Here is a 22,800-nt window from a genome sequence, read left to right on the forward strand (position 1 = left end):
AAAAACAATTTAAGCAAGATTTACAAAATGATTATAAACTCAGGAGTGAGGTCACTACAGAGAACTATAGGTCTCTAACTCTAAATAGTTTTGTCCAACAACAGCTTATGTCATTTGGTGGTCTTCAGGATAAATTTTTCATTTATTTATTTCAGTTTTAGTTTTGTTTTGTTTTTAAATCTCTTCCACATTAACTTCCTTTTTCTGACCCTTAAGCTACAACTGTCCGTTAGCCAGAAAGATGACTCGGGCATCAGGTTTTGGTCCTGAAAACCAAACAGTTTGACTCGAACACTCTGCTGACGCTAACCAGCTTTCCCCTGATGGCCAAATTCCAGGATGGGCTTTATTACATAGATATAGCTATTTTATAGCCAATTTCACCTAACTTATCTGCAAATTCACACAAATTACATAATGCCTAACTAGCAGCTAGTTGGCTAAACCTAGTTTGCTTTCTCACTAACGGTGTCACTAGCTAAGTTCTATCTGATGCCACAGCCTTTGTGTTTGTTTTGTTGTCTGTATGTGGAGCTTGTGTTGAATTGTTGTGCTGGGAGCCAGAGTAAGGCAATGGGAATAAGCATAAACGTCACATTCTTTGGATTTTCATGGAAAATTTGACTCAAGTCCTTGACATTGAAATCAGACCACATGCTGTTAGAGGCAACAAAGAGCGTCAGGGAAAATCTACTGTTCGAATTTGGTTGGAGTCCTTTTAAACATTAGCAGTAAAAAACAATTAATACATGAAACAACTGCCTAATTTGCAATGAAATGCTAGTAAAACACACAGTACTGCATTTAAGCTATAGTTTAAACTTTATAATAACCTCTAATTCAACTTTCAATGATAATGCAATTTATCATAGAGTTAGTAATTTGCAATATTATAACACTTTTAAGACTTAATGATTATCCTGAATGCTGTATTTACTCCTGAAACTTGACTATGTGACTCAGTTAGATGACTTTGGAGGCATCTGTCATATTTGTGTACTCATCCTGATACACACCTCTTTCATGTGCCTTGCCTGGTTAATCACTGACAACAGTAGAGTCATGGCAGCCTTTAGTGTCAGAGGTTAATACTGGCACTGTTGTCTAAGAAAGAGTCATTCAGGTGAGTGGTGTTGACAGTAGAAACTTTTACAACACAACCAGCCCTCGGCTCCATTGGGAGAACCAGCTCGTCCTGTTCTGTCAGTCAGATGTCTGCTTTCTGATTATCTCTCTCTGAATCATTATCATTCACCTGACCACTTGGTTCCTGGTACTGAAAGAGGAAGAGGCAATTTTGTGTTTAGACAGACGTGTGTCTCTCCTAGAAGTTTGACTTATGGCATTAGAAAACTGCTTTTGAATACACTTTAAGCCAGAAGTGGCAGCTGGCCTTTTGGCATACTGATGAAGTCAGAAATTGTTGGTTGAACAGCTGTAGCATCAGTTCCAGTGTGGAGAAGTGTGCAGGAGTTGGTGTTTGTGTATGTACCAGGTCATATTAGCCATATCTGAACACAGGCACAACATCACAGCTTTATACATCATGTTTATTCTTTGGGTAGGGTAATTTATGAAAAAACAAATAATAAATTAGGTGCCTTCAGATTACACTCAGCACCATATGTTGCTGGTATACTGGCCTTTGTTTTCCCTTGTTGAATGACAAATGTGTGTTTATAGTGTTTTTGTTTTGTTTCATTCATTTCCTGAAACGGTTGTCGACTGTAGTTTATAACAATTGTTAGGACTATTTGCTACCACAGATTGATGCACATTTGGTGCTGTTTTCAGTATTTAGGGAAGTATAGGTGGGCAGAATGTAGTATTTTGTCCTCCAGTGTAGTTTCAGGCTGTGCACTCTAAAGTTTTGAACACTATTATGTAAAATAATATTTACATTAAAGTAGGGCTGCCACGATTAGTCGACTAGTCACGATTATGTCGACTATTAAAATCGTCGACGACTAATTTAATAGTCGACGCATCGTTTGAAGCTTTGTAAGATCACAAAGGACGCAGGAATGAGTAGTAGGATTTAAGAGTGTAATAACGGACTGAAACAGAAGATGGCAGCACTGCATGTACAAGGATGCCAGCTGCCGTTAAACCCCGAAGAAGAATCCCAGAATTCATAGCGCAGCCCAGCGCAGTTGTCAACAATGGCGGCAGCTAGTTAGTTTTAACTTTACTCTTATTATTCTTTCTTGGGCACAAAATAAACGTTTAACATATTTTCAGGCGAGAATGTAGCTGTGTAAACCTCAAATATCTGCTCAGTTTATCAAGACACCACATATTTTCAAAAGCGCTCCGACGTTTTCGGAGACGTCTGTTACCCACTAGCTCGTTAGCTAGGCGGGGGCAAGGCTAACTAGAGCCGTGAGAACACCGGACTCCCGGCAAATTGTTTTCAAACCCACCGCCGTCTTTCGCTAGTCAGGTTAAACATATATATAAGTCACTTAGATAACTTAAAAATGTTATTGTTTGGCTTTCTTTAGTATTTTATTTGTTCCTGAGTAAATCGGTTTGGCTGAGATTAAAGTTATAGTTTTTGCACAGCTAAAACTGTCAAGCAGACAGCTGATTATCAGAAGTGTGAGACGCTGGAGAATATACTCCGGTGTCCTGTTATATTTTAGAAAGCAAGGAGTTTATTAAACTTCACCGAAACAATCTGCAAATTTCATTAAAAATTAATAAACTACCATCTTGTCTTTATTTTTAGTTAGCACAAACACTTCAAGCTGTAAGCTAATGATAGTTATATAAGACCAGATGCTGCTGGTGCAATAAGCTGTACGTCCAATGGATGATGATCTGATTAGTCGACTAATCGCAAAAATAATCGGTGACTAGTCGACTATCAAAATAATCGTTTGTGGCAGCCCTACATTAAAGTCAGAAGGTCAAAGGAATGCTTACTGTATCTTTGACCTTTCATTATATATTGCTAGTAGGGAATAGTTGGGAAACATAGTAAAAGCTTAGTCTGTATGATTACATTTACATTGTTTGAAAAGTACTGTTGGTATTCATTATTTAAAGCTTCTAAAGCTTCTAAATTAATGTATTGGTAGATGTCAGTTATTATGTTGTATGCATTTCAATGAGAATCTGCAGACTAGGGCTGGGCGATATGACCCAAAATTCATATCTCGATATTTTTTAGCTGGATGGCGATATAAGATGTATATCTCGATTTTTTTTTTTAAGCCATAAAGTAAGAACAAAAAGAGAGTTCTTAGTCAAAGCTGTGTCCCAGATGTCACACAGGCACTTTTATTAACATACAGCACAGATGTACATGAAAAATTACTCAAAATTAAATTATGAGCATTCATTAAATAATAATGCTCCATAAATAAAAGAAAACAATGTTGTTTTTGTGCTAAACAAAGAGCTCACAATTGTGCCGTCAAAATGTAAACTAAAAGACGCTGAGCGTAATAACAAAGACAGACAGATTTCACAGCTGCTCGGTTCCCAAGTTTTACTGTGTGACTGATAGCCTGGAGTTTGAAATCCGCTTCATAACCACGTCTCTTACAGGTGCCATTTATGGTCCTTATACACACACACAATACGGTAATATTACGTTGAAGCACAGTACGTATCACTCCGCGAAGCTCCTCGGTAGCCGTAATGCGCCGACAATCTATCAAGCGGTGCAGCTCCGTAGCTTACCAAAGTCGTACTCAAACATTTTTGACAGATTGCTGAGCGCCGTGTACCACATAAAATCGGTTCGCGGCCATCAAGCACAACCAGAATTCATACATAAGGCGCACTGTCAACTTTTGAGAGAATGAAAGGATTTTAGGGTTAGCGCGGTTAGCTCGTTAGCATGGTTAGCTCGTTAACACGTTGACGCTGTCCAGCCCCACGCATGGGGCGATGCACAGTAACTCGTTAACGGAGATTTGCCGTGTCCATCTTGTCGCTGCCTGCACGTGAAGCGATGGGGGAGAAGGGGGAGTTGTCTTCAGTGAAGGCGAGGCGGAGTAACGTTGCGTAGAGACAAAAGTGGACGAAAGAGAGGCAAACTTGCGGCTCCACAACTATAATTATAACGTAACATAGACTATATCGATATAAAGGATATTGTCACATCTTATATCTCGTATAAAAATATATCGATATGTTTTAAAAACTCGATATATCGCCCAGCTCTACTGCAGACTAACTCCAGTTTGCTTCTCTGAGTTATAGTGAAGCAGAGAGGTCACAGACAACAGCCAAGATGCTTATGTAACGAGCGATCCTCTTCGCTGACTGTCATTGGTTCGTGCCATAGTGTTGTCCCCCAGCAGCGGCTGGTGGCTGCCGGCATACAGTGGCGCAGTAGCTCTGCTCTCTCGCCAGTGTTTTATCCAGAAGGGCTTGTCAGACAGTGGAGGGTTTAGCAGATTCCTGAATCGTGCCAGTTCCGCTCTTAAGGCCATTATGTGCTGCAGAAAAGCCTTTTTGATTTAACCAAGCACAGGGAACATTTTACCCTCCTGTGGCTTTAAAGTTGACTCTGGTAACTTAAGAGGAACAGTCCTCACTCTCTTTTTCAACTGTCCACAACACAGGGGATTCACAGAACCATCATCCTGTGTGATGTCACCCCACACCACCCTGCTTTTTCACTGGATTGGAGCAAATGCCAGTAATTTGCATAAACCCTTGCTCTTATGGGAATCAGCATGCAGTGAAAGCATTGGTGGAAATCGGAAGCAAAAGAGTCAAGCTGGAAATGGTGCAAGGTTTCAGATTTTCACATATTTGGTCAAGTAGATTACCCAGTCTAATTTCTGCTGACACACACACACACACACACACAAACAATCATGTGCATACGCCATACCTCATGCAGTCTGACAAGCTCATGCACTCAGGCTTCGGTTTACTGAATGAACTGCTCCGTGAAGTTTGCTCCCTCAGGCTAACTTTCTTCCCTGGTGCAGTTCTTGCTTCTCATTTTCCCTCCATGCTATGAATATCTCTGGCATAACACTGATGTCACTAACAGGGTGTATCAGACGTGCCTCGTGCAGTGTGGACCCCTATGCACACGCACGCACACACGCACACACCCACCCACCTCTGGCACTTATGTCATGGCCAGAGGAGTTGTCACAGAGTGACGGGTAGTGCTGTAAGCCTGTATGGCAGCAGAAACAGAAAAACCACAGCCGTCTATTAAATCTAAAGGGAGGAGGCCTTTAAACATTGTGGTTTCAGCGACTCTATGCCACTTCCACCTAACCAGGTTCCCCTGAACTGCCACCCGACCAGCTGGCTGACCTGTCTAGCATCTCATAACAGATCAAGTCAAAACGATGCAACTAAAGATCCTGGCAAAATGACGACATACAGTTTTAGAGTTATAGAGCATTGACAGAAAAGCAGTATTTAATGCCCTAGGAATGAAACAGCTTCCCTGGGAACGCCTTGGATTCCCCACAGTGGAGCTGGAGGTGGTGATTGGTTGAGTGGCGTCTGAGCATGGCTGCTTAGACTGTACCTGGACCCAGATAAGTGGTAGAAAATAAATGGATGGTCAAGAATGAGAATAGACTCCAGAAGGAATCGTTTTGTTGTTGTTGTTGTTGTTTTTTTTTTGTTTTGTTTTGTTTTGTTTTTAAAAAATGAGTAACAATTAGAAAATCCAGCATTGGTCTCTCTTTAGCCCTTCAGCTTTTTCTTTTCGTTCATGCATGTCTCTGACATTCGAAATGACTGAGAGCTATTGATAAATCCAGTCTGGGTCAGTGGGGATTTCTCTGTTAAGAAGGACGTGCATTGGTCTGTGTTGCTGTTGACCTTGGAAGGTTTACAGAGGTCAGTTTAAACAGATATTTGGGATTGTGATGTAGCTGGGCATAGAATTTAATATGATAATGAACTAAATCATAGAGGCATGTGATTCTCTCATGGGAACTGTCTGTATACACATTGGGACACAAGAATATTGTGGGAGTCTGGCTGGACAAGGTGTGTGATTGTGTGTGTGTGGGGGGGGGGCTGTGATGAAGGCTGAGGATAAACAGGGCAATGTAGAGCAGGGTGTGTCCCCTGCCTGCCACAGTACAAACCCTCAATGGGCATCTGTGCTCCCAAGCTGCTGCCTAAAAGAGGACATTCTTTAAGAGACATACACACAGTCATTCAGCCACAAACTCACTTGAGAGGGAAACTACTGGCTTAAATCATCATCTTCTAATTTCCTGGCAGCAGCATTCATATGTACATTAAGACAATAGACTGTTTATTGCTCTGGTTAAAGAGCAGTGTGGGCACCATCCAATAGGGCTGGGCCATATTATACCGTTCACGGTAATACCGGTATAATGTTAGGCAACAATAGGAAAATGAAATATCGCGATAGAATATGAGTAAAACGCGCATGCGCAGTGCCTTTGTTTTCATACGCACATGGCCGATTGTTGAGTGAAACAGATGAACCAGAATTGGTTTGTAAAAATGGTGCAACTTCAGTGATGTGGAACTGGTTTGGTGTTTGTCCGTCAGACACACGACAAAGCACATTTTTTTGCAGAACATGCAAGCGGCTGTCGTTATTGTCGTATTTGTCGGACTTAGGCTACGTTCACACTGCAGGTCTTAATGCTCAATTCCGATTTTTTGATCAAATCCGATTTTTTTTGTCTGCTCGTTCACACTACAAATAAAATGCGACAGCAAACACGCTCTAGTGTGAACGCTCAAAGCGGCCCGCATGCGCAAAAGAAGATGTCACACACAAAGCGCTCTGTTTAGACCCAGAGCAACAGTATTGTTTGACTGATGGCCCTTAATAAAAAGACTTCGGAGTTCACGTTTCCCAATTTTTGCTTTAAGTTATTTTGTTATTTACATAATAATGTAAATAACCTAATAATGATCCTTATTGCTGTTTAAGAGAGGAGCGGTGCTTCAAAGGATAGCTGCAGATTTCTGTCAGAATCTGTAGATTATACAGTACAAATAAAATGTTTACGTTGTCTTCCCAACAGTTTCACTGACATCTACACTGGATGGCCAGGAAGCGTTCGCGATGTCTTCTCGGGTGCTGATAATTAGCTTCAGTCTTGTGTCGGTGACGTAAAAGGCGGATTTAATGCGACTTGACCGTTCAAACAGCAGTCGCTTTCTAAAACATCGGATATGTATCGGATTCAGTACCACATACGAAAGTGACCCAGATCGGATTTGAAAATATCGGATTTGCGCCGTTCACACTGTCATAGCATGATCGGATATGGGTCGCATAGGGTCAAAAAAATCGGATTTGATGCGCTTTCGCCTGCAGTGTGAACGTAGCCTAAGATGCTCGTAAATCTGGAAGTAATCTGGGTCCTAAACTCCGTATGCTTCAGGTCAAAAGAACACTGCAGCATCACTGAGAGTTAAAAACTGTCTAAATTCTTTCATCTTTAATAAAACGATCAGCATTGCTGCTTTACCAAGTGTAACTATGAAGTTTAACTTCCAGGCATCCATGAAAACAAAATTTATTACATTTAACGGAGTTAGAAGTTAGCAGGAAACTAGCGGAAGTTAGCTCGCTAGTTTCGCTAGTTACCTAAGCATGATATTGCATGTTCTGACTGAGAGATTTCTGAAAAAACTCGAACGTACAGCTCTGCTATCACTTCCAACATAAATGAAGACAGGAAACTAAACAGCAGTGACGTTTGTAGGGTTACTGAAGTTGGGCTAGCTGGTATATAATGATGTGCTACGTGATCGCTAGCGACACAGCTATGTTAGCATAACATAAACAGTGAAGCTGGAGGACGAACACTAACACTTTTCCACTTATAAAAGTTAACGTTAAGGTTCCTGATGGTTAGAGACAAATGCAATCGCATGGCAGGATGCTGTAAACGGACCAAACTTCAGTCAGGAGAACAACTGAGATAATCCATCCACAATACAAGGTTAGTCATTAATATACTGCAACAACATGGGAATAGAGCAGCTGCCAGAGAATTCAACATTAATGAATCAATGGTACAGAAGTGGAGGAAGCAAGAAGAATGAGTTTAATAAAGTTTGATTTATCTGACTGCTTTGTTTCGCTTAATGTGCCTTATAATCCCGTGCACCTTATGGTCCGAAAAATACGTACTGCACACTGCAGTTTAATGTAGCAAAGCACCTCTTTTTAACTTCAGTGGATATTATACATGGTTATGCTCAGGATATGTCAGCACATTTCTACTGGAAATGCCTTTTGGTTAAACTTTCAGCAAGGAATTTGCATTTGCACTGTTACATTTTTATAAAGCTTTAATGTACATAAAAACCAGCTTCTTGTTTAAGTGAAAATAAATGGAAGGTTGTGTTTTTGCGCTAGTAATGTTGTGGAGTTGTATTTTGTCTCGCATCAATTATATCGTCAGTTATATCGTTATCGCAAATTTTCAAATATATATCGTGATAAATATTTTTGACCATATCGCCCTGCTCTACCATCCAATAATAAATGTTTTTCTCTGTCATTGTAAGTGACGGGGTAACACGGGGAAAGAAGCACACACAGAAGACAGACCGTGGCCTCCTAGCAGAACATATTACACACGTGGTTCCTGCTGAGTTCCAGTCCGACATCTCTCTCTCTTTTCTTCTTTTTTTGTCTCTTCCACACACGCACACACGCACACACACACACACACACACGCACACGCGCACACACACACACACACGCGCGCAGACGGAGGTCAGCGTCACAGGATTATTCTGATGACTTCACTTGGAATAGCACAGCGCTGGCTGATTCCCACTCTGACACGCAGACAGAAGCAGTCTCCCCCTCTGTAGCCAGGGGCTGTGCTGGCTAAGAAACACTGATTCTATTTTTTCCAGCTAATATTTTTTCCTTAGTTCTGAATTAGTAGTCTGCAAACTCTTTTTGTTTATGCAGGGATTTGATAAGGAGTTTTGTAAATTGGTTTATGAATTGCCTTCTCCTTCACCGTTTCACGAACATAGGTTTTATATGGGCTGGCTGCCTGTATGAGTATATTTTGTGACTTATTTTAACCCCATCCTCAGTATAATATAATTTTAATGTCCCATCTTTCTGTCACTCATAACCAGCCTCACGATTTATGTGTCAAGTTTTACTTTCCAGCTGCAGCTGGTTTGGCTAGGTTACAAATCATAATATTCAACTGCTTCTCTAGGTCTTGTGGTAGCTTGGACTACAGCTGGCAATGACAACTTCTGGCTCCAAAAAGCTAAAAGGGTGGCAGCCGAAATGCTAATTTGAGGCTTCAGAATGTAGAGTCCAAAACCAATGGGTGGCGTCATGGTAACGGCATCAGTCTTTAATATACACTCTGGATAAAAGTCACTGGAGTGAATTATTCCATTATTTATTTGTCAAGTCGGTCTTCCTGTTTGTCGGCCTTTGGAATGATGGGATGTTTTCTGAGCTCCCATATAAGTGAAGTCACAGCAATGAGAAAGTGCCAAATACAGAGTTACTTAACATCCAATCAAAATCAGTTTTATTTTACATAGGGCTGCTCGATTATGGCAAAAATGATAATCACGATTATTTTCACTGAAATTGAGATCTCGATTATTTGACGATATTTATTTAACCCTTTAAGACCTACCATAGAACCAAGTGAGTACAGAGGTCTGACCCAAGACTTTGTGGACTGGTGCCAGCTGAACTACCTCCAGATCAACGCCAGTAAAACCAAGGAACTGGTGGTAGACTTCCGCAGGCACAAGCATTCTCCACTGCAACCACTGAACATCCAAGGTATGGACATTGAGGCTGTGGACAGCTACAGGTACCTTGGTGTTCATCTGAACAATAGACTGGACTGGACTCATAACTCAGACGCCCTCTACAGGAAAGGGCAGAGCAGGCTGTACCTGCTGCGGAGACTCAGGTCGTTTGGAGTGGAGGGCCCACTCCTGAAGAAATTCTATGACTCTGTTGTGGCTTCTGCTATCTTTTATGGCGTGGTCTGCTGGGGCGGCAGCATCTCTGCTGGGGACAGGAAGAGACTGAACAGGGTGATCCGAAGGGCCAGCTCTGTTCTAGGATGCCCTCTGGACCCAGTGGAGGTGGTGAGTGACAGGAGAATGGCGGCTAAGCTGTCATCCCTGATGGACAACATCTCCCACCCCATGCAGCAGACTGTGACAGCACTGAGCAGCTCCTTCAGTGGGAGACTGCGGCACCCACGGTGTGGGACGGAGAGATTTCGCAGGTCTTTCCTCCCCACTGCTGTCAGACTCCATAATAAAGACTTTAACTGATCAAGCACACACATCCATACATATGCAATAATACTAAGTGCAATAATCCTTTCTGCCATCGTTGTATTTTTACTCAGTTGTATATAGTATTTGTATTTGTATTCTATTTTTATCTTATTGTATATTTATTTTATTTTATTCTACTGTATATAGTATTTTATTTTATTCTATTCTGTACAGTTGTGTACTGTATTTATTCTTATTGTATTCTAATTTTTGCCTCATAACTTTTGCACTGTCCACTTCCTGCTGTGACAAAACAAATTTCCCACGTGTGGGACTAATAAAGGTTATCTTATCTTATCTTATCTTATCTTATCTAAGTCCGCCAGAGCTTATATTATTTTTTTACATGTTGTAGTGCCATTTGTGGGAGCATTTCAAGTTGCTATACAATTGTTATAGCCCATATTTTAATAATATGTATACATTAAGTCCATAGTAACTACATTAATTGCAAAAAAGTGCAATAAACTACAAAAAAATTGAAAATCGTTTTTGTTTTTGTTTTTTAACATATATTTCTACTTGGAGAAATTTAAGAGGTTTATCCCTCAAAACTTTAAATACAAAAAAGTTGCAAAAAATAGTTTATAACAACAGGAAATTTATTTTGAGTGTCTTCATAGTTTTATTTTGGAGATACAGCAATTTTTATATACTGCAGGAAAAACAAAAACAATCCTATGATGCAAATTTGCAATGAAAACAGCAGGTGCATCAAAATAAACTATTTCCAGCAGTGCAATTCGAGTTCTAAGCATCCCAGCAACTATTCAGAAAAGTCAAACATGACCAGTATAGGCTTTTAAGGCCTACAAGTAAAAGAAACTACATTTTCCGCGAAAATGACGTCACTTCCGGTTTCGGGCAGGAAATGGCGGACATGTGATAGTTAGCGGTGACGTTTGTTTCAATGTGCGAAGTGTTACGAGCAGCTGATCGGATCGGCAAAGCGTGTTTCTGGAATATTATGTTTTTGTTCCTGCAAGCGCTTTTTATGCCATTTTTGCAAAGCTATATGTGGAAGGAAACCGTGACTGAGGACAAGCTGATGGCATAAGATGTAAGTACAACTCCTCCGGTTTATTGCGCTAGCTTACACGGTTCAGGTTCTACAGGGATTTAAAAATAGTTACACAAAACAGAGCGTGCTGCTCTGACCGGCTTTAAAGGGTTAACAATAACAATGTATTGAATAATGACTTTAAAAAATAATATAAAATAGTGTGCACCACCACTGAAGTTTTTTTTACCTCTCTTTTCAACCAACGGCAGTCACTCTCCTCTCCAAATAACTTCTGCTTAGCTTTCCGAGCTTCCCTCGGGTCCTCTTAATCAGCGGTCTCCAACCTTTTTTGCGCCACGGACCGGTTTATGCCCGACAATATTTTCATGGACCGGCCTTTAAGGTGTCGCGGATAAATGAGGGAGGGGATAATAATCGGCTCAGTCATTTTTAATGATTGTTGAAAGCCCAGATCGTAATCGTGATTAAAATTCGATTAATTGAGCAGCCCTAATTTTACATATATTGCATACGGGCATTGTATGATGTGAGTTCTTGTTATAGCTCCCTTTGTACAAATTTCGTTAGGCAGAAGCAACAGAACGAGAAGAGGAGTAGCATTACATCGCTTCAAAATTCTTGTACTTCCTCATGGCTTGAACGGACTCAAACTTTTACCTCTCACACAGTTTTCACTGGATTGATTGTCATAATATCAGTAGGCAGTTCCCTAGAGAGTGAATGCTAAGGCCTTTAAAAAGCTCCGGGCTTTTTAGTTAACTCTATAAAGGGGGTCAGAGGGGTTACCACCAAATCATGATCTAAATATTTAAAGACCTCTGAATGAGTAGGGGTCAGACTACTCTACCAAATGCTCAATAAACCGAGTGTTGCTATAATCTGCCATGTTTAACTCTTCAGTTTTCCTTGACCTAGATTGCTCACTCACACCCTCCAGATGGCCCAAAGTCCTTATGACAGCATCTGTTAAGAGTGCTTGAACAAGAGATAACTTGTGTATGATGAATCAATGATGCTTTCAGAGTTACGTCTGTGATACAGAGCTGAAACGATCAGATTTGTGTGGGGGTTTTATGTTGTTGTTTGGGGTTTTTTGTTTGTTTTTTTCATTTTAGTAATTTTCTTAAGAGACATTGGCAAGTATTTAGTTGTTACAGCTCTGGTTTTTAAGCAAACAAAACACTAACTTGACATTTTCTAAACAAAGCACTTAACCAAACATGAGCAGTAGATTAATTAGAGACAGTAAATCATCCTTAGTTGAAGTCCTGTTGCAGTGTCTGCTGTAACAATACTACTTGCAAATGCTGTTACTGCCACACACACCCATCAATTATGCTCAATGTTCGGAGATTATATGAACAATGTGAAAAATATGTTTCTGTACGCGTTGCTTGCAGCCATTCATTTTGAGTGTCCTCAGGTCAGACCAGTTGGCATCGATTTTGTGTGAGCAATGGGGAGGGACACAGTGAAGGCTTTGGATGTCCTCCGCCAGAAATTTTGAACATCAGACTTTATTTCCTGAATTCCGGATTATTACATTCTGATTATGATACATAGGTCTTTCTTTATATAAAGCAAAACAAACAAAGTCAGGCATTAGGTAAGGAAAATGTAATGTTATAGTGCAAAGGATGTAGCAGTGACAAAAAAATGCATTGTTCTAAATATGTTACATTTACTAATGCAACATATTACATGTAATACTGCATGTCACAGTAATAAAAAAATTTCCGGAGTAATTTATTGTAGCACTGTCACTTGTGTGTGTTGTCTTGTTTGTTCCTGTCTGGCCAGTCCTCATCTCCAGCTGATGCTGGTATCCCATCTTTCTCTGGGCATTGTTCCATGGAATTTAGGAAATGCCGGTCAGCCGGCTGCTAGAAATGTGACTGTTAGGAACACTGCCGGGCCTGTTTTCCATTCAGTCAGGTGCAAGTTTTAGCTTTCACACCCTAAGAAAAACGCACGTGTGTCACCATCAGTTACAGGAACCACGGCCTCTCATTCTTATTTTGCTTGTATACACTAAACCTTAAATTCAAATTCTGTTGCTTCTGAATATGAAGCAATGCTGTGAAAAGAGGTTCACAAAAGTCTGGTCAAACATTGCAGCTTGTTGTGTGAACCACATAATTTACACACACACACACACACACACACACACACACACACACACACACACACACACACACACACACACACACACATAAACACACTGCTTGTATAAATATGAATCTATTGATTTTTTTTTTTTTAAATAAAATTTTAATCAATTTCTTGTTTTCTCCAAAATCTAGGACATGATTATATACAGGAAAGCTTGACACAGTATGCAAAAGAAAAAACAAATAAATAAACAAGCAAAAAGTTTCATAATTGTCAGTTTCATAATTTAAAATTTTTCTTTGACTGGGAACCTCTGCAACAGATATGGGAAGAACTTTCTGAAGAATATTTGATCTCTGTTGTAGAGTGAATGCCACTGGTGTGTTCAGCTATTATATCTGCCAAAGGTCGCTACTTTGATTAGTCAAAAGTTTAAAATACATTTTGGTCTATAAATTGATTCCTTGATTTATTTTTTAACTCCAATTGCTTATTTGTACTATGCTTTCATTTCAGAGTGCAATGAGATTTTAAACTAGATGTTTTCACGTAAAATATGGAAAAACTCGGGTGTTCTAAAACATTTTGACCAGAAGTGTATGTATGTGTTTTTCTTGCTTCTAATATAACCAGAGCCAAATGTAGAAAAGGCACTGGGAAATATTTACTCAATCCTAAATGATGTGGGGTGATTAGCTAAATCTGATGTGCACATAAGCATAGAGGTAGTGTGCTTAAACTGAAATCAGCTTAGTTTTATTCTTGAGATCATTCTCCTTCTGCTTGTCTAACAGCATAGGTAAACACAGAGGCTAACAGCTAGTCCTCTCCAGCATCAGTGCTCTAGTTCAACAACCAAATCTGCGTGAGATTAATATCCTTTTTTTATCCATGTTTCAATTGAAATATCATCATGCTACATTATGTCTTTGGACTATTTTTCTAAGGGCAATTGTCATCTTATAATGGGGTGACCGTGCTCAAGGGGTTGGGAAGCGTATATGTAACCGGAAGGTCACCAGTTCGATCCCCAGGCTCTCTGTCCTGGTCGTTGTGTCCTTGGGCAAGACACGGGGTGGCTGTAGCTCAGGTGGCAGAGCAGATCAACCCCTAATCAGAAGGTCGGTGGTTCAATCCCAGGCTGCCCCCTGCCTGCATGCCAAATATCCTTGGGCAAGATACTAACCCCATGTTTGCCTACTGGTGGTGGTCAGAGGGCCCGGTGGCGCCAGTGTCCGGCAGCGTCGCCTCTGTCAGTGCGCCCCAGGGCAGCTGTGGCTACAATGTAGCTTGCCATCGCCAGTGTGTGAATGTGTGTGTGTGTGTGTGAATGGGTGAATGACTGAATGTAGTGCGAAGCGCTTTGGGGTCCTTAGGGACTAGAAAAGCGCTATACAAATGCAGGCCATTACTTTACCCTACCGCCTACTGGTGTTGGCCAGAGGGGCTGATGGCGCGATATGGCAGCCTCGCTTCTGTCAGTCTGCCCCAGGGCAGCTGTGGCTACAACCGTAGCTTGCCTCCACCAGTGTGTGAATGTGAGAGTGAATGAATAATGGCATTGTAAAGCGCTTTGGGTGCCTTGAAAAGCGCTATATAAATCCAATCCATTATCATTGTAAAGATTTTATGTATCTGTCTTCCGTAGTTCCTCCTACATGAGAAAACCAATCTTGATGTAACTTTGCAGAAGTAAAATTAAATATCTAAATTTCATATACAAATATTTAATAGGAATTCCACAATTGTATAGATTTGTACATCAGCTGAGTATAGAATGAAATGTCAGACTAGAATGGTGACCCCCCCAATATAAGCATACACATGTTTGCTGTTTCCTATCCCTGTGAGGACCATTCACTGGACAGTGAGGAAGAGTGGAACTGCGAAACAATTTTGAGGTACAGTTAGGAGGTCATGGGGCAGTGTTGGGGAACATTGAAAGAACTACGAAGGGATGCATGAGGTGCCAGGATTCAATGGTATTCCAAAAGTCAGAAATCTGATGTCGACCTCACATTTACCAGCAACTGCTTCCTGAAGTTCCACACAGAAAAGTCATTAATGTCTCACACATACACCACACAACAATAAATTCAATCAAATTACAGTCTGTCCGCTGTCAGCCATTTATTTATTCTAAGTATGACACATTTGTCTACAAAGGTAACTAAAAATACTGTTTCCTCTCTGCACCCTTCTGTTCTTTTCTCAGAGGGATCCAGACTACTTGAAGCTATGGCTGGAGATTTTCATCAGCTCCTACGAGCGATGTCTCGATGTAGACTTTGAAAAGACACCTTCAAGGTAAACTGTGGCAAATTGCAATGCTGAGTGCCTGAAGCTTTCTTTCAGTATAACATATATAATGGTCATAAACCGGAATTAGCATTTACACTGAATAACCCATTCTTATTCTTTAACCAAACCACACTGGTTTGGCAGGAGAAAACACTGACAATGACTTGTCTTCTTGATGAGGAATATTTTAATAGGATGGTAATTTACGCTCTTATTTCTAGCATGTGCACCATTATTAGCTAACAATGTTTTCATTTATCAGCAAATTATTTCAAAGTAGATTGCCAACACAATTTGTGTTGTTCCCTTTTGGTACGTGCACTACTAACGAAGCCTCAAGTTTGGTATTTTGGTTGCTGCTATGTTTTGGTTTGGGTTTTATTTAAATTGTATTCAAACGAGATGTTAATATGCTAATATACTTAATAATACACCAGTGCCATCTAATCAGTTGTAAGGAGCGGGTTCAGAGCTACCTCCTCTTGTATGTCATCCACATCATGACCACACACCGTGGAGCTTTCCACAGTGCAGCCTGAAATAGCATGGCCACAACAGATGCTTTTGTGCAGAGTGGTTTAATTTTGTTGCAGGTGATGCTCTGCATCAAAAGCACCATGCCAACACAAATCAGTTAAGTGAGAGACACCCACTCATCATTGGAGAGCGTGTATCTAGGATTTTAGAGCAGCTTGGTTAACACTGTTCTGCCACTTGTGATCGCATGAACCTCAGATGAAGCCTTATGAAGTCAGTCACATTTTATGAGCAAGGCAGAGCCACAGGATTGGGTGGAGTAGGATGGCAGAATATGGGTGTTTCAGTCTAATTGGCTAAGGTTTTTATCTGCCAGCCTGTTATTTGCTTTTTTCGTCCTTTGAATGATGTCATGTTCTTCTTCCTCCTTGCATCTTTGTCCTCTCTTCCCTCCATTTGTCTTCTCCCCCATCCTCTTCATCTCATTCCCTTCCTCTGCAGCTGTCACATCTGCTTCCCTACCATGGGATTCTCTCTCACATATATGAACAGAGTGCAGCAGTCATGCAATTTTTTTCTCTAGTAATGAATGCCTGAATGCACCAGGCATGTGTACGACGCGGTGAGAGCAGATGGTGCTTTGATAATCTGCTGATCCTGGTACACAAACATGGAGTCGACATTCCTTTTCATCCAGCTATGTGCTTGCGATGCTTCTGTGTCTACAGACCAGAAGAGGTTCCCCCGGTGTTGACGCTCCTCCCAGACAACATCCTGCAGGTTTTGCGCCACCAGTTACTGCAGTGTGTCCAAAAAGCCTCTGACGGCCTGGAGCCCGAGCAGCAAAACCTAGCACTGCTGCTGCTCAAATTCCTCATCATCATCTGCAGGTCAGGATGTTAAACATACACATGCTGTAAAGTTGCTGAGATGAAATTTCACTCTAATGAAGTAGGTGTTCAAAAGTAAGTGATGGAGAAGTTAACAGTTGACTTGTCTTGTGTGTTTGTGTGTCCATGATTCGATGTTTACGAAAGGAACCTATCCAATGTGGAGGAGATTGGTACTTGCTCCTACATCAATCACATCATCACCATGACAACACTTTATATTCAGCAGGTCTGACTCCTCCCTTTTTCTTTTGCACATATTTCTGTGTCCTGTGGTCTTGAAGAATGTATTAATTTAGAGTGGAAAAAGAAGCTCAATGTTTAGAAGTTCAAATCTAATATGCATGCTTTTTGATATTAATTTAGCAGAAGATGAACCCATCTCCAAAATGTCATAGACTTAAAGATGAAACCTTCCTTAACACAATTTAAGATTATTTCATTTATTTACCTTTAAACTGTTTTATACTGAAAAAGGAAAGGAAAGGAAGGACAATGCAAAAAATGTGAGCTCTGTTTTGTTTGACCAACGTTTGAGACATTGGTGAGCTGATGTGATGGTTTTAAAAGTCCAGAGAATGTCAGTTATAAACATACAGCATATGGAAAACTTGAATGTAGCCATTGTAATGTCACCCACTGATGCTGTTTGACAGACAATTCCATAAAAATTGCACCAATTCTATTTTTTTCAAATGGTGGACATTTTTTTTATTTAATTTGCTTTATTTTTTTGTCTTTGCAGTCATTGTTCTAGTAGTTCTAGAGAAAGATACACTGCACAATCTTCTCCTTGTCTTATTATTTATTATATAGATAATGATTGTTAAGACAGCATGTCTGCTTGATCTCTGAAGTTGAACATTTTATCACAGCAAGGCTGCAGTCATTTTCATCACTTTGTAGTTTCAATTAAGTGAGATTTAAAACATCAAGAAAATTACTTTCTAACTTGGAGAACTACTTGTAGAATTAATGGAAAACCTTTAAAGATGATTTAGCAAATTAGGGGATCGGTGCTCTGCTCTACTGTGCAGTGACAAGTTTGCAAATATGACCTTTATGGAAACGTTTCCCTGCATTCTCACTAGAGATGGCACGATACCACTTTTTCATGTCCGATACGATATCATAAATTTGGATATCTACCGATATGAATCCGATATAGTGTATTTTTTAATTAATAAAACTGTTTTTTTTTTTAATATCTTGCTGCATTGTGTATAAGTTCATAGCCAAGTTTAAAAAAAACAAAAAAACCCACTAAAGCTATTCTGTTATACCTATATTCAAAAAGTACACTGTACCCAAGATGTTTCATAGTTCAGCAACACTCATCAAGCTAATAACCTTACACCTGCACCATCCTCCCTATTCTGGTATTTTAAAGAGTACTTAGCAGAAATATTAAACAACCTAACTAATAGGGTTGCCAACTCCCAGCAAAAAAAAACAAAAAAACAAGGGAACCACCCCCCACCCTCCGCCTCGTGATGCTTAATCGACGTAATCAACTTTAATTTAACCCCCTAAGACCCGAACTCTTCCACGGCATGCATTTTTAATTTCTCTTTGATATTTGATCTGATTGGGATCTGATGAATGTAAAAACAAAGAATTAGAAAAAATTTTATTTATTTTTTTTTTACCTAATTTTTGTTTCTAAGAAAAATAAGAGCCACATATGAGGATATTCATTTAAAATTTTGATAGAACAGTAGCAGTATAATGTCCTCGTAAGTGGATATCAGGCTCTTGCAGAGCAAAATTGAGTATTTTGGTCTAAATAACCCAAAATGTGATGTCCACATATGTGGACGCCAGGTCCTAGGAGGTTAATGCACGTGTTTAAAAAAAAAAAAAAATGCACAGAAATCAATTATTTTTCTACAATAATTAAATAGATTCAACATCTTTCTTCAACAGAATTGCAGACTGCACTGATTGTATCTTCCCAAAAGTACTATAGCTTACTAGGGTATATTAGACTTAATAGTTACTATATACAATAATGGACTTCTATACATTTTACATCAGATTAAAACTTTGGATTTAAGATTCAGATAATTATTTATTAAAAGCTAAACATTTTAAATGAGAATAAGAAAGAAAAGTATTTCTTTGTACCCCCCTTTTCCCTGTTAATGCCCTATCGGCCCACCTGGTAAAACTTTGCTGCACAGTTACCAGCCGTGCGTAGAAAAGGATCCTGGTGTAGAATAATAATATTAAATAAATTCTAACAACAGCTTATCAAGCTTAAACGTGCTGCTGTTGTTTAGCCGCTGGTTTCCTCTTTCTGGTGCAAAGTGGGCGATAAATGAACAAGAGAGACGGGAGTCGCGACAGAAAAGCCGATCAGCTGATCATTAATCAGTTTCATGATTGAAGTAGTGACAGGAGAGGGAGGGATAGAGAAGAGGCAGTCGCTCCATATATCGGTTGTTAAGCTTAATTTGGGACAAACATTCGGAGATGAACTTACACACTTGCTTTACTCCTGTCTGGGATAACTTTCTCGGAGATGAAATGCCGGGTTGGTGGCGAGGCTACAAATGCTCAACCAGACCGCCAACAGGTCTCGCACGCCACAGCCGCTCTATCACGTGACGTATACTGCTCCGATGTACTAAGGTTATGAGCTGAGTTACGCCATGTCGCAAGTTTACTGAGGTGCTTTTGTGCTATTTAATGGATCGGATTACATTTTTTATTTCTCTCCGATATCCGATCCAGTAATTTAGGTCAGTAATAATAATAATAATGATGGATTGCTCGAGCTTTTCGAGACCCTCACATTCACACACTGGTGGAGGCAAGCTACAGTTGTAGCCACAGCTGCCCTGGGGCAGACTGACAGAAGCGAGGCTGCCATATCGCACCTCTGGCCATCACCAGTAGGCGGCAGGTGAAGTGTCTTGCCGAAGGACACAACGACCAAGACAGACAGAGCTGGGGATCGAACTGGCAACTTTCCGTTTACAAGATGAGCTTCCCAACCCCCTGAACCACGGATACGTAATATCGGATCGATCCATCTCTAATTCTTACCCCCCCAAAAAATCACCGTCAACATAGCCTGATGCATCTCACCAGCAAATCTTTTAGACTGATGGAAAAAAACTGCTTTGGTATGTTGGGGGTAGGGGAGGAGACCTTTATTTCAATGAAAAGAACAACTCTCAAATGCTTGAGCACAGAGGAGGATGGATTATGGTTTTGGTTTATGTTGTAACTGGGGTAGGTGTAAAAGATTTCAGTATTGGATGAAAGAATGGATTCAGTTAAAGGTGACCAACTGCTGTAATATCCACCTCTGTACTTTCATTCTTCGACTAAAAAGAGCAGCTGTGTATGATTCACTGTTCAAAAAGAAGCCTGACCTTTTGGTCTTCCCATTTATGCAAACTGAACATCCTCAAAGACCTTTACCAAAAAACCCAAACAAAAAAACGCACAAACATTCTGCAAGAGTGGGTCACAATCCTCCAACCATGCAATGAGATTCTCTCCTTGTTACTTTAAAAAAGCATTTTTTTCCTTCTTTTTCCCTGTTTGAATTTGTAAAAGATGAAAAAAAATTCTTAAAACAGAAATAACTGAGTAGAAATAACTAATAGCTTTTACTTGGCTACCTACTCCCAGTAACAGAAATTTGGGTTAACTATTACACACAGCTGACTGTATTGATTAAACAGAGAAAGTCTCACTGAGACTGAATAGTATGTGCAGTATGTAATGTGGCTGTTTCTATTACAGCTGAAGAGTAAGACCAAAGAGAAGGAGATGGCGGACCAGAGTCAGGCGGAGGAGTTTGTCCGTCATGCACTGGCATTCTGCGAGAGCCTCTACGATCCATACCACAACTGGAGGCATCGAACGTGCGGGTAACAACATCTAGCTTTACTGACAATCACACCTGAGGGGAACGCGGTCCGCTTCAGAGTAACAGACTGTTTTTATTTGGCTAAAAGGAGTTAAAATAATTCTTGACAGTGAAATTTAACACCCCGTGTTTAGCAGCTATGTGCTAGCAAGCTGCTGCACTTTGGATTTTTGACTTGGTGGCAAATGCTCACTGCACATGTAGGTGTGCCTAGTCTCACAGTCTGTTTCCCCATTCTTGTGGCTGATAACACCTCATATCTTATTACTGGTAGTCATTTTTTTCCATTATCAGTCATCAGACTGTTGGTAAAACATCCTAACACACATTGTTTGTCTTTTATTTAATTTTTTTTCATCAGATTTGTGTTCCTTGCACAAGTGAACATTGCTAGAACCATAAATATAATTTATTTTCTGGGTTTGCAAAGCTAGGACTGGAAACTTTTTAAAGCTAAAGACTAAACTTTATGTTGAAACAAACTATTTTGCTTTACATAAAACTGCTTTAGATTATTTTTCTTATTTTCAAAAGTCAGATTGCAGTTTGATTTAGTTTTCACTCCTAGAACTGCAAAGGGGATGAGGGTTAGTTTGTCCTGCAACACCAACAGCAGAAATGGCAAAGAAGTCATTTCCTGAAGGCCTTATTTACAAAATATGCAATGATGGGATTTTATTTTAAAATTTACCTTTTAATATCTGATAATACATACAAACCTACTGAAGGTGCTCTCTTGATAGCTTATGAAGAAGCTTACTCCTCATTGGTCTGTTTCCTCCTAGGTGTGTCATTCAGATAATAATTTATATAAAACTGTGGCTCTGTAGTTGGCATGGTAACGCAGCAAGGAAGGTTAACTTTGCCTTGATTAGGTAATCTGCTCAGTTCGGGTCCATCATCCCCCAACCAGGCAAGACAGATGGCTGCCCTGCCGCTGAGTCTGGTTCTGCTGGAGGTTTCTTCTGTCAAAAGGGAGTTTTTTCTTCCCACTTTTGCCGAATGCTTGCTCAAAGCAGGTGGTTTGATTGTTGGGGTTTTCTCTGTGTTATAGTCGGGTCTTTACTAGGGCTGGATATCGTCACTGATTTCTAGAATCGATTCGATTCGATTTAAATCGGGGAATTTTGCCTCAGATAGTCAGAAATATTATAATTCTGATCATTTATCAGTCCATATCTATATTTTTATATCTATAAAAAGAAAGCTGACATTTGTGAGACTTTATCAAAGGTGTAAACATCACAGCAGATACCTTTGTGTCAAAGTAAATAAGGATAAAACACAGAAAAACATGAAGGCGGTTTTCCTGGTCTGGGTTTTTATAGCAGATGACCTTAAAAATGTTGTGCAGTAGATCAAAAACGAAGTGAAGCAGAGCAAAGTTACAGAGGTTTGATTAGAGACACAGCTAAGCATTTTGCAATTTTGCACAATTTTAAAAAGTTTAAATTTGTTCAGTATTGAACAGCAAAAATGAGGCTTTCTTGTCGGAAGTAACAAAACCCCCCCCCCCCCAAAAAAAAAAACAGCGGCCGACACCGTAGACTGGTGGGTAATAAGTAGGGGTGGGTTTTGATTATCGATTTAGAGAGAGAGAGAGAGAGAGAGAGAGAGAGCTCTACATGAAGTGTGATTTTTATCGTGGTGGAAGCAAAACAGCAAAAGTCAGAGGAAATTTGTGATGATGTTTATGTGAAGCGAAATGTGAAGCGTAGTTTGGATCGTCTTTGGCTGCTGGTTCAGTCAATATTGTTTGGAGAGAGATAAAACCTGCAGCTTCAGAATCTAGCACAAAAAGTAAACACATAAGTAAACACGTAAAC

General features: G+C 40.1%; 1 protein-coding gene across 1 annotated transcript in view; it reads left to right on the plus strand.

The window, feature by feature from the left end:
- nbeal1 (neurobeachin-like 1) overlaps nt 1-22,800 on the plus strand; it is a 60,479-nt gene that overhangs the window by 3,172 nt on the left and 34,507 nt on the right. Inside the window, exons 3-6 of the mRNA XM_085348764.1 lie at nt 15,636-15,727; nt 16,927-17,088; nt 17,236-17,317; nt 20,848-20,975. Of these exons, the coding sequence (XP_085204890.1) occupies nt 15,636-15,727; nt 16,927-17,088; nt 17,236-17,317; nt 20,848-20,975 (464 nt within the window). The remainder of the gene's footprint in view (nt 1-15,635; nt 15,728-16,926; nt 17,089-17,235; nt 17,318-20,847; nt 20,976-22,800) is intronic.

The sequence above is a fragment of the Diplotaxodon limnothrissa genome, linkage group LG23 (genome assembly GCF_057381915.1).
Source record: "Diplotaxodon limnothrissa isolate DT_005_m linkage group LG23, D_limnothrissa_male_GT1.1, whole genome shotgun sequence".
Classification (NCBI taxonomy): Eukaryota; Metazoa; Chordata; class Actinopteri; order Cichliformes; family Cichlidae; genus Diplotaxodon; species Diplotaxodon limnothrissa.